The 13166-nt window shown below is 37.0% G+C and overlaps 1 protein-coding gene across 7 annotated transcripts in view; it reads left to right on the forward strand.

The window, feature by feature from the left end:
• NBEA (neurobeachin) overlaps positions 1-13166 on the forward strand; it is a 747382-nt gene that overhangs the window by 715240 nt on the left and 18976 nt on the right. For 3 of the 7 annotated variants that reach the window (XM_054528905.2, XM_054528903.2, XM_054528909.2), the window contains 4 exons: positions 5833-5895; positions 6223-6312; positions 9619-9811; positions 11695-11766. In XM_054528905.2, the coding sequence (XP_054384880.2) occupies positions 5833-5895; positions 6223-6312; positions 9619-9811; positions 11695-11766 (418 nt within the window). The remainder of the gene's footprint in view (positions 1-5832; positions 5896-6222; positions 6313-9618; positions 9812-11694; positions 11767-13166) is intronic. The other 4 variants (XM_054528906.2, XM_054528910.2, XM_054528904.2 and 1 more) reach the window with 3 other exon arrangements.

Below are 13166 nucleotides of genomic sequence, written 5' to 3' on the forward strand. Positions count from 1 at the left end.
AATCTACCTGCAATGTGGAAAAGACAAGATTAACCAAAGTTTTTACCTACCACACACCAGAGAAGGTATGGCTTCTGAATTCTGGCTTACTTGGTTGCCACATTTAATTTTACCTTAGTAGGAAGTCTTTTATATTAATAAGCAAATGTGCAACACATAAGCACACAGTATATTTATCGATTTCCTCTTCTGAGGATTTAATTCCAGGTGTGTATCTTTATTCATAGAGGAGGTAGAACTTTCTTGGAAGGGAAGCCAAAAAGGAAAGAAAACAATTAAGAGATACAGAGGTCAAAGGAAGAAGGCATATGTCACATCATAGCTAACACACACGCCCCTTTGTGCACGCTTTAGAGGACACCTTCTCTAAATGGATGAATTACAAAAGGCACTCCTTTCTCTGGCTGTCAAGGTAGATTCTATCACTTATTTGCCTTCCAACTGGGCATCTTTGTACAGGGCATAAACAGCATACCCATGCACAGTGGCCCTGGCCTATGAGGAAGAAGAAAGACTGAAGAGAACTTGTTAAGTAAGGAAAAAGGGGACTCCCATGAAGATGTCATAATTTTGTAATTTAGTAGGTGGGTCCTGCAGAATTGTATAAAGGAGAGCCTCACCAGACTAAGGAATGGGATAATCAGGAAGTAGGGAGGGGACAAAAGGGAAAGTGTCCCTAATGGAAACTTTTCCTTAATGGGAGCTCTATATACAGATAAGCAGGTAATAAACATAACTCAGTTATGTGTCATATATGTGTTTGTAATCTGAAAATCATTTATACTGTTCAGATTTACTTATTTTGTTCATTTGTGCATAACTCAGTTCACATTTATGTTTACTTCTCTGCCTATACCTACAAAATTCCATGTTTTATAACTTCCTCAAGGTGTTCAACCTACCTATCTCTCGGTGGGTCTTAGCTGGAGAGAAAAATAAATGCTAAGCGCATGATGTCGGTTCAATAAATAGTCAGCAAAACAATTTTTATAATCAGTAAAAATCCATAAAACAATTAAAATTTAACCCTCTTTAACTTAATTTTCATTTCTACTTTAACAATTCCAGGTAAAGAAATAATTATTATAATTATTTTGTGAGACAATTGAGTTTTGATATATACAAGATTTATTAATAAGTTATCAGTACCCTAAAAGACCACATAATGTAAATCATTACTTTATTTACAGCTTCAACCATTACGTTTTGGGTTCACAAATACTTACAGAAAATAAACACACAAAACCATTTTGGAGAAACAGTTTGGCGGTAAAACTAAACTTACTCCTGCCCTATGACTCAGCAATCCCATATCTAGGTATAGACCCTCCAAAAACTGGCTGCTCACCTCCATCAAAAGACATGTACAAGAATCTTCTAAGCAACTTTATTCATAATAACCTGAAACTGTTAACAACCCAAATATCCATCACCAGGAGAATTGATAAATTGTGGTAGGTTAATACAGGGCAATACTATGCAGCAAAAAAAAAAAAATGAACAAACTACTGATACATACAACAAGGTTGAATCTTGCAGCCATTATGTTGATCAAAAAAAGCAGAAACAGAAAATATGTAGTGTATAACTCAATTTATCAAAAATTCAAGAATAAAAAATAATCGATGATAAACATCAAAATAATTATTAGCTTGACAGGGTGATGGGGCTAGATAGGGGGAATAATTGGCTGGGGAGGCACACAAGGTTACCAGTATCTACGTATTCTCTCATGTAACCACCACCCAGACCAAGATATGGAACCTTCTGGTTCCATTCTAAAGTCCTCTGTCTTAATCTAGATGGTGGTTAGAAGAACTGAAAAAATGTATACACATACATATATACATTCATCAAGCTGTACACTTAAGATTAGTGTACCTTATACACTTTTATCTTAAACCTTAAAAAATGAGAAATTTGAATAAATAAATAAAAGTGAATGCACATAATAAGCTTAACTTCAAGATACCAAAATCAGTGATTTCTTAATAACATTAAGAAAGAATATTATTTAAGTACAAGCAAATCTATATTTTCATGTTATTCTACTAAAGTGTTGTCTACCAATGGATGCATGGTCTTTTCTATTTGTGAAACATCAAACGTTTTGTTAGCCACATTTGTTTTAAAAAATCTAGTGGTTTAAGCCTGTTACCTATGCTAGCTTTGTATGAAATATGTAAGACTCATGATACCACTGTTTATTTAAGTAAAAAGCTACTATGATTTAATATCAATACTCCAAAATCATAATGTGTCTTACAATCAATCATAGCATAGTTTAATTGATAGCATATTTTACTTATTAATAGTATATAAAATAATGGAGCTTCTAATAATGGATAACATAGATTTAATGAAGTTGGATTGACAGACATTTCCAAAGTTTTAGTCTTTTTCCACATACATTATACATGCTCATGAGCTCACGTGTTCAATGTTAACTCATTTTGGGTTTACTGGAAAGTACAACAGATATACAAAGCAATTGATATCTTGTAATACAAATTAAAGTTTTAATTATTATATTTTAAAAGGATTCACAAGCCCCAAAGCATATAAGAACCAGACAGGGAATAGATGAGTGACACAAGCCAGTGGCAGTGCCCAGGTCACGTGAGTGGTGGGCGTTACAAAAGGGCAGTTGTGCAGGAATGCTGATACGGTATTGCCTGATCTTCTAAGTTTTTAAGAGAAGCCAAAAAATCCAATTTATTGTATGCCATTTACTGACCTGTAAATTTTGGCTCAAATAGAAACCATGTCTGTGAGCTGAATCTAGCCCATGGGATGCCAGTGTGTGACTCTGGGCTGAATGTAAGCTCTTTGAGGGCAGGAATCTTTATCTGTTTCATTTTACCAATATCATTAATATCTAGAATGGAATCTAGTATGTAGTAGGTACTCAACAAATACATGTTTTGTGAATAAATAAAGTTAACATTAAATCTCGCTGACCCTTGCAGACCAATGTATAGAGAAATAGATACATGTAGAATTTTTTTTAATGACATTTCTGGATAATATAGAAAGAATTCATCTCACAGTTCCAGTAGTTTTTTTTTTTTAACTTGATATATTTGGAAATTTTTAAGGGAAAATTTCTATATGGTAGAAAACCTTTTCATGCTATTGACAAGCTAATTCTTACTTAATCTTCAAACCTGAGCTCTGTCCTTTTTCCAAAAGTCTCTTTCCTAAGAACCTATTCCCCTTCCCCTCTGTCACTCGTCTGGGCTCCCAGGGCAGCCTGGGCTTGTCTCCACTGTGGTCCTGCTCCCTACCATGTGCACTGACACACTCATCATCTTTATTTTGGGGGCTGCTAACTTCCTGAGGTCAGCCTGGTATCTGACTTTGTATCCCTTGGCATAGTAAGCATTCAACAAATGTCTGTTAATTGTTTTTGTGGTATTGAATTGTAAAAGTAAAAAATTCTGAAGTGCTTTTCTTTTTCTAGACCAGGTTTCAGTTTTATACAAATGTCCTGCTTCTATATTCACCAAATATTTTTAGAATCTCTGTTAAGACTAAGTCACCGTCCTGACCTGCAGAGATTCAGTCTGAACAAACAGACATACATAAATAATTGTGTGTTAAAATCTATAGTAAAGGAGAAAAATGTGCTGTGAGAATATGCAGGGCATTCATTATGATTTAGGGAGTCTGGGAGGTGAAGGATTTAGATCCCTGCCCAAGGTTAGTATTCGGGGAGGATTTTCTCCTACATAGGGAGTAGCTCTCAGAACAACTACTTCATTGTAACAATTCATGGGTTGCAGAATGAGTTCTGCTTGTCACCAGGCAACCCTCCCATTCACAAGACCTGCACACTTGACAAGAAAGTCATTGATGACCCCCTGAAAGTGGGAAAGGACAGAAAATCTTACATGGGGAGCAGGCGAAGAAAGATAGTAGGTGCTCATTTCCCCCTCAAACGTTTTAGTAATGACAAGAAGTAGAACTTAAAGGAGACAGCATGCTTTTAAAGATCAGAAAAATCTGTACGTTGTTAAATCAAAGGGTAAGGAATTACTGGAAGGCAGGATTACCAGATAGCTAAAAGGTAAATATTGGACTGAGATCCTTTGGGTCATGAATGCGTGTAAAGTAGATCACAAGGAAGAGGGAGTCAGTATAGTCTCAAAAGAAATAAACATTAAGTGTCGAGAACTGACTGTCTTAATGAAAGGATAAAGTTAGTCACAATCTCGTCTTTATCCTGATGCCTGATTGGGGAGCTCTTTTAAATATATATGCATATGCATATGTATTCTGCCTTAGTCCAAAATGGTCAGAGTTGGGACTCACTGAAGAGAACTGCACAGAAGATTTCTAGAAATTTTATCCATTTCATAACATTTTCTAGTACAATTTTAATACTTTCCTTTAAGAAACAAAACTAGAGTCAAGCAAAGCATGTTTGTTGACTAATTCCTTCAATAAACATTTAAAGGCTCCCTACTAAGTGCAAGACACTGATCTAGAGATTAAAACATGTTTAATTTTACCCCTGGCTCCTCGCCCCCACTCGGGTCCTTTTTCTGGGGAAGTAAAAACAGGAGTAGCAGTATCTGTTGTTAGAGAGACGTTTAGCTGTTCATGATACATGAAGCTAGGTATTAAGCATTTGCTAACCAGGGCAGCGTTAACAATAAAATTACCACTTTTCTTTCCCAAATAATTCTCAAGAGTTAGTTATTAAAAATGTGAACCTAACCAGAAATGGTCTCTTTCCCCTTTTAGAATCATAAATCTTGCACTGGGGAGAAATAAGTAGGATGTAAATGCATCATATGTGAATAAAATTTAGTTAAATAGTCACACTTTACTTATGAGTGGACACCATGCAAATAAATGTATACATAAAAATTGGACAGCGCTTAAAGAAATTTAATAATTCATCCCATTGCCTCTGCAGATAGAAGAACCAAAGTCCCATTTACGCTATGGCTAAAATATGGCAGATAATGATGCATTCATGTTTAATATTGCTAATAAATTTGCAGGTTCGCGTTTTTATTGATAAACATTTTTTTGAAATACAGTGTAGGAGGACAGATTTTTAAATGTAAGTACTTTATAAATTAGAATTGTAGATAGCGATGAGATTAGTGGTGGTGCTATGTCAAGAGCCATCTACCAACTCACCTGTGCTTCTGCAAACACTTAGCTATGATTTCCATATTTCACTTTTATGTGCAACCAAATTGCACACAATTTAGGGAAAAAATTAGCATGGTAGCAGAGTAATGATCATTGTAAATATCATGCTTCTCCTTGTTGACATAAATTACATATAATATTTCAGAAAAATATTTTTGTTAGTCTAGCTTAATATATGGAAATATTTTGCCTATAGAATTTATGTATAGAGGAAATACTTAAGTTTCTTTTAAGATTATCTATTTGACACACACAAGAAAGGTATATTGTACAGTACAGACAGTTTGAGGGCTAAAATTATTTTTATTCCTTGGAGGCTATAAAATCTCATTTCCAGCTACATAGGCTTTAATGAAATATTGTATAGCTTAGGATACAAAAGATTTATTTCTTTTTTGGGTGAGTTCTCTCTAAAATTTCAGGGAAAAATTTTGAGAAAATGAATTTATACCTTAAAAATAATATTCCAGAATTCATCTTAAAATAGCATAGAAAGCTAAAATATATTTTTGTAATGAAAGTTTTGTTATATTTAATAATTCTATAAAATCTTGGTGTTCTTTCTACTGATTGCCATCTGAATTAATTGGAACCTATAACTTTCTGAATTTTATTTTGTATAATTGGTAGGCTTTATGTCTCATTCTTTTTTTCCCCATTAAGATTCCAGAAGCTTATTTCATTAGAGACCCCCATACGTTCCTTCTTACAAAGGACTTTATTAAGGTATATGTGCTGTATTTAGTGTGGAAAGTGTTCTTTGGTCTTTAGCTGCATGCATGTATTCACAGGTTAGATTTTCCACATTTAACCCCAGCTTCTGGAAATAAGAATAGTGACTGGGTTAACTGAAGCATGTTTGGAAGGAGAAGCAAAGCTTGTCTACAAAATACTAACACTTGGATGATTCTGCACCCTGAGAAAAGAGCACCCGTTGAATTTTCTGGACTTTTTTTCATGGCTGACTTGGGATACACTTGCATTGTCAAAGCGTGTGTTGGCCTCTCTCTTTGATGCATATTGATTATGACAATCACCCTCCTTCCCCTGCAGGCCATGGAGGCACAGATACAGAACTTTGGACAGACGCCATCTCAGTTGCTTATTGAGCCACATCCGCCTCGGAGCTCTGCCATGCACCTGGTAAGCCATATCAGCATGTTGAGATTTTTTTTTTTCTTTCCTTTTTACCTGGGAATAGAGCAAATAAAATTGTGATTTTAACAGCATATTTTAAAAGGGCTCTCGATTTATTGGTTAACTCTTCAGCCTAAGTACAAACTAATACCCCAGGGAGAGACAGAGAAGGAAGTGTAAATCTACCTTTAAGTCCTACTTAAGCTATCCCACTTTTGGATTCACAAAAATAGCCATCTTCTCTATGTATGCCTCTACATAAACTCACTCATGCACACACAGGCATAGAGACACACACTGACACCAGAATGAGACTATATTTGTAAATTACACTGAAAAATATATTGCAGACACAATTTGATATTGCCAAATTTCATGGCAAGATACAGTAGGGGAAGTAGTTCATTTGAAGAAAAGGAAAGAAATATAAAGGTAATTTATGGTTATTGCAAAGAGGTTGAACAGAGTGGTTAAGAGTAAGGGCCCCAGAGCTGGACAGGGCAAACACCATCTCTGCACTAGCTAGTAAATGACTTGGGCAAGGTATTTAACCTCTCTGTTTTTGCATTTCAGCATCTGTAAAATAGAGGTAAAAATAGTACCTACTACTGAGAATTGAATGATTCAATACAGTATAGCACTTAGACCAGAACCTGTCATACAATAAGTTTTTAATAAATGTTAGGTGACATCATCAAAATTAGCTACTGGTTAAACCTTTTATTCCCACTTTGCAAGGGAGTCATATTCTTTTCATTTTAATCTGAATTTAAAAGTCCATTTCCATAAAAAAGTTTCTTTACAGTTTATTAGCAAATAGTAAACATTTTCTTCTTTAAGTAATTTGAAGAAGGTAAAATTTTTATGAACAATTTCTGTAGAATTTTTTTAAAACTGATTTTTCACTATTTTTTTACTGAAGTAAACAATTCTTGAAGGTAAAAATGTGTTCACAAGATGAACTTCAAGACAACAAGTACTCTAATTTTAGAGTAAAGAGCTCTGGAACATGGTCCACAATATATGTGTAAACAAATGTATACACTGTTATTTTGTGATGGAAGTATTAATCACACCTTTCATTTACTCTGTCATTTAACGAATTTTTATTGAGCCCCTTCTGTATGTCACATCTGATGCTAAGCCCTGGAGATACAGTGACAAATAAGTCCTCTAAACTTTCAAGAAATCAGTAGTCAAACTTTTGGAAAACACATAAATGCTTTTTATTTTATTTTATTTTATTTTTTTGAGACAGAATCTCACTGTGTCACCCAGGCTGGAGTGCAGTGGCCCAGTCTCGGCTCACTGCAACCTTCGCCTCTCTGGTTCAAGCAATTCTCCTGCCTTAGCCTCCCGAGTAGCTGGGATTACAGGTGTGCACCACCACCCCTGGCTAATTTTTGTATTTTTAGTAAAGATGGGGTTTCACCATGTTGGTCAGGCTGGTCTCGAACTCCTGACCTCGTGATCTGCCCGCCTCAGCATCCCAAAGTGCTGGGATTACAGGTGTGAGTCACCATGCCCGACCTAAATGCATTTGTTTTTAATTTTTTTTTTAAGATAGAGTCTCACTCTGTTGCACAGGCTAGAATATAGCGGCATGATCATGGCTCACTGCAGCCTCAAACTCCTAGGCTCACACCGTCTTTCTTCCCCAGTCTTCCTAGTAGCTGGGACTACAGGTGTGTGCCACCATGCCTGGCTAAATTTTTAAAATTTTTTGTAGAGATTGGGTTTTGCTATGTTTCCCAGGCTGGTCTTGAACTCCTGGGTACCCTCAGTCTCCCAAAGTGCTGGGAATACAGGCATAAGCCACCATGCCTGGTGTGTGTTTAAACTCTTTTTTTTTTTTTAACCTTCCTACAACAGCTCAGCCAAACAGCTTCAGCCTCCTTGGTTAGTCACTAGTGAACTCTTTTGACTGCAGTTGGTCCTTCTGCGTAACTAAACAGAAAGGTTTGCACCAAGCTCAGGCTGTTGCCGTATAAACCCCTCAGCCACATTGTAGACATAGAGATGTGGCCTTGGAGCCTCACCATTTTTAATAAACTGTCCAGGAGAATATCTCTAACACTTTATTTTATGAAATGCTTTGGCAGAAGAGTTTTATTCCCGTGTTAGTTTTCTGTGTTTAATAATAATAATAAAAATATTTATCCTGGAGATATGCCCAGTCAGAATTCATTACTTTCCTGGAGGAAGTTGTTAGAGACTGAATTGGCATGAAACTGTTTATAAAGAAACTCTAAGCTTTCTAAGTTCATGTAGCAGAGAATTCATATATACTGCAAACCATTATGAAACATGTATGAAAGCTAAATAATGGTTATTTCCAGCCTCCCTACTTTATGTTTTTAATATGGTGGTATTTGTAGTGTTTTGTAAGACTTACAGTATCTACTTTCTGTCAAGTCATATGCTAGATGTTTACAAAACAGAGGCTGAAAACAGAAAGAAGAAAACACATGGACACGTGATAGGGAACAACACGCACTGGGGCCTATCGTGGGGGTGGGGGTGGTGGGAGGGGAGCATCAAGAAGAATAGCTAATGTATGCAGGGCTTACTACCAAGGTGAGGGGTTGATCTGTGCAGCAAACCACCATGGCACACGTTTACCTATGTAACAACTTGCATGTCCTGCACATGTATCCTGGAACTTAAAATAAAATAAAATAATTAAAAAAAAAAGAAGAAGAAAAAGCATTGGCCCTCCATAAGCTCCCAGCCTAGAAGGGAGAAACAAGGCTTCAACCATAAACAGTCAATGCCAGAGCAGAACCTGGGGAGCACTGCCAGGGAAGCACTCGGCTGCTTTATGGGGCCATTATATTTTAATTATTTAGACTGTAGTCATGACCCCAGATCAACCACATAGAAATGAAAGTATTAGTCAATTCACTTTATATTTCGTGTAAAAAATGGGAGTCACTGATTTAACTAACTTTCCCACCAAACTGATTTTTAAGCTGCATTGAATAACTGTGTTACATCATGTGGGTGTGTCTGTGAGCTAACTTTTCATGTTGCATTGTGGTGATATTTGAATTGAGGCTGGTCTTTAATGATTCTGTGTCCCTGTATTAGTGCCTTCACAGAATTCTTATTCTCTACTCTCTGTGCCATCCCCAAGTCAAAGCTGCTCGATCTGGGGCAGACATTCACCAGTATGAAAGTTTATGTGGCTTCTTTTCCTCCTTGTGTGTGCTCGTGCTAGCCTTGTCTGTTTAACCTCATTCTCCCTAGACCTTTCACTAACTATGTTATTCCTTTTGTCTTCCTCTGTTCTCTTCCCTTTCTATTCAACAGTGTTTCCTTCCACAGAGTCCACTCATGTTTAAAGATCAGATGCAACAGGATGTGATAATGGTGCTGAAGTTTCCTTCAAATTCTCCAGTAACCCATGTGGCAGCCAACACTCTGCCCCACTTGACCATCCCCGCAGTGGTGACAGTGACTTGCAGCCGACTGTTTGCAGTGAATAGATGGCACAACACAGTAGGTACGTGTGCCTGAGCAAATCACTTACTAAAGATTTCTTTAAAGCTACAATTAAAGTAAAAAAGTGTACGGGGGTTAGCTCATATCCCACATTATCTACAAAAAACAGCAGACTAAATAAATAATTGTCAAACCCAACTAAGTGACTTCTATCTGTCTCCTTCATTTCTGCTGTATGTTAGTGCCTCATAAGATGCTTGGATCATAGTTAAGTACTCAATAACCATTTGACAAACTGAAGCAGTTCTACCAATAATTCAGGTTCTCCTACTCTATTCTGCTATTGCCTAACTGCAAAAAAATACACCCCACTTTTTTCCTATATCAAACAGAAGAGAGTTTGAATATGGGTTTCTGGATGCTGGCTTCAAATCCTCTTTTCTCTATATCAGTAATTTATTTAGCAAATATTTGAATGACTATTATGTGTCAAGTAGTCCTAAGCACTGTATATACAGCAATAAACAAAACAAGCACCAGCTCTATTTTTGCAGAGCTTAGAATCTTTGCACAAAGATAAAATCTAAATTCTCCAGTGATTTCACACTTCACATGTGTTTCTCCAAACTCATTCCTGAAAGTACCAGCCAGTACATCTTGAAGCGACATAATGTTGTGGCAAACATTTAGACATATTGCAGGAGTTCAAGACCAGCCCGGCCAAGATGGCGAAACCCCGTCTCTACTAAAACTACAAAAATTAACCAGGCACAGTGGCAGGCACCTGTAATCCCAGCTACTCGGGAGGCTGAGGCAGGAGAAATGCTTGAACCCGCGCAGCAGAGGTTGCAGTGAGCTGAGATCGCGCCACTGCACTCCAGCCTGGACGACAAAGTGAGACTTTGTCTCAAAATAAACAAACAAACAAATAAAAGCACATATAGACATATTGATGCTTAACCAGGGCAGAAGTGGATATGACCAAATGATTTAGTTGGCCCAGTTCACCACTTGAGATCTCTCAGGAAGCCGAGGACTCCCCGTCTCCAGAGTTGAATAGCTGAGCCATGCCGAAGTAACCTGAATCTTTCTATTCTACTGACCTCTACATTGCTCTAAAAAATACAGTGATTTGTATCCTAGCTTTATCTCCTAAGAGTTTCTAAGTGCACCTATTTTAAGGTTATTGGTGATATTATCAACATAAGGTAATGCTACTTCCATTCCATCAGAGATAGGCAGCACATATCTTAAGGAAAATTTATGACTGTATTATTCTCAGGAGACAGCCTCTAGAAATGTTTTGCATTGAGAAAAACTATAAAGGACCAAATTTTTATTTAAAATTGTTCGAAAGTGTTGTATATATTATATAATCACATGTGAAAAACTATGGCTAATGAACTTCATCAAGCTCTAAACATTAATCCTCTGAAAGTAGCTTTTAGTGAGATTAAGATTTTAGGTGTGGCCCAATTTTATACCTTCAATTTACTTGTCATATGTTGAAAAAAAAGGCCCCATTGAATGGGAGCCCCAGCTTCCTCTGTCCTGCCCCAGGTGAGCCCAGGCTCATACCCATCCCTGCTTGGAAGCATAGCCCTTTCATTGATTTCAGGCTCACTGATTGCTCAGTGACCTTAGCTTTTTGATGGGTTCAATAAATGTTACAAACTTCTATTTATCCAGCTTTTTCTCAACATTAGAACAGAAACAAAACTCTTCCTAGCCTTCTACATCATAAGTGGAAACCTGAAGTCCCTGTTGTGATTATTTTGTAAGGCTGTCTACAGAGACACATATTATAACTGAATCAGAACAATTTATCAAATCATTTTTAAGCAAATATGCATTTTGCAAAATCATCATAAAACACTGCCCATTAGGAAATTCCTTTTTTCTGAGAATTTTATGTTAGTTTTTCTCTCTTTTTTTAATCTTTAGGCCTCAGAGGAGCTCCAGGATACTCCTTGGATCAAGCCCACCATCTTCCCATTGAAATGGATCCATTAATAGGTATGTTAATAAAAAAGAATAAATTTTCATGGATACTATCCACATATTCATGTATAGTTATTTTTCATAAGATAGTTGAACAACATTTTTTTCTACCACAAGATTAAAATGCTAATAATATCAAATTATCATCAAGGAGCTGTGTAAATCATAATATGCCATCTAAGAACTTTTTGGTATTAAAGCAATTGTTTCTTGATATTTTTGGAGGTCATTTAAGTTCTTTATAAATAAGGCAAATAATTCCAAACTGTATTTTCTTTCAGCCTAAAGTGTTCTCTAACAGCTCAGTATTATTTAAAATATAAGGATTCAAAAAGATTACTAAAGGCTGGGGGAGGAATAGCATTAGGAGAAATACTTACTGTAAATGACAAGTTGATGGGTGCAGCAAACCAACATGTCACATGTATACCTATGTAACAAACCTGCACATTATGCACATGTACCCCAGAACTTAAATTAAAAAAAAAAAAAAAAAAAGGGCCGGGCGCGGTGGCTCAACGCCTGTAATCCCAGCACTTTGGGAGTCCGAGACGGGCGGATCACGAGGTCAGGAGATTGAGACCATCCTGGCTAACACGGTGAAACCCCGTCTCTACTAAAAATACAAAAAATTAGCCAGGCGCGGTGGCGGGCACCCGTAGTCCCAGCTACTCCGGAGGCTGAGGGAGGAGAATGGGGTGAACCCGGGAGGCGGAGCTTGGACTGAGCCAAGATGGCGGCACTGCACTCCAGCCTGGGTGAGAGAGCGAGACTCCGTCTCAAAAAAAAAAAAAAATGGGAACTAATATTGAAGAACATCTTTTCTGGCAGTCTTTTTTTTTTTTTTTAAATAATGTTTGTTCTATCTATATCACTGGATGATTAGTAAAATAAATTAGAAAAAAATTGAAAATGCTACGAAAAATTATTAAGTTACATATTAAAATCAAGGTGTTTTATTCTTAGGTTTTTTTGTTTGTTTGTTTTGTTTTTTTTTTGAGATGGAGTCTCATTGTGTCACCCAGGCTGGAGTGCAGTGGTTCAATCTCAGCCCACTGCAACCTCCGCCTCCCAGGTTAAACCAATTCCCGCATCTCATCCTCCTGAGTAGCTGGGATTACAGGCGTGCACCACCACGCCTGACTAATTTTTGTATTTTTAGTAGAGACAGGGTTTCACCGTGTTGGCCAGGCTGGTCTCGAACTCCTGACCTTAAGTGATCTACCTGCCTGGCCCTCCCAAAGTGCTGGGATTACAGACGTTAGCCACCATGCCCAGCCTCTTATTCTTAGATTCAAATTCATCCTTCGTCTTTGAACCTGGAAATAAGATAAGATGCAGACATTTCAATTAGTTACTTATACCCATACACAAAATACCATTTACATGTCTTTGGGAGCTTATAAGCTTTAGGA

Source organism: Pongo abelii, chromosome 14 (genome assembly GCF_028885655.2).
Source record: "Pongo abelii isolate AG06213 chromosome 14, NHGRI_mPonAbe1-v2.0_pri, whole genome shotgun sequence".
In the NCBI taxonomy this organism is placed as follows: Eukaryota; Metazoa; Chordata; class Mammalia; order Primates; family Hominidae; genus Pongo; species Pongo abelii.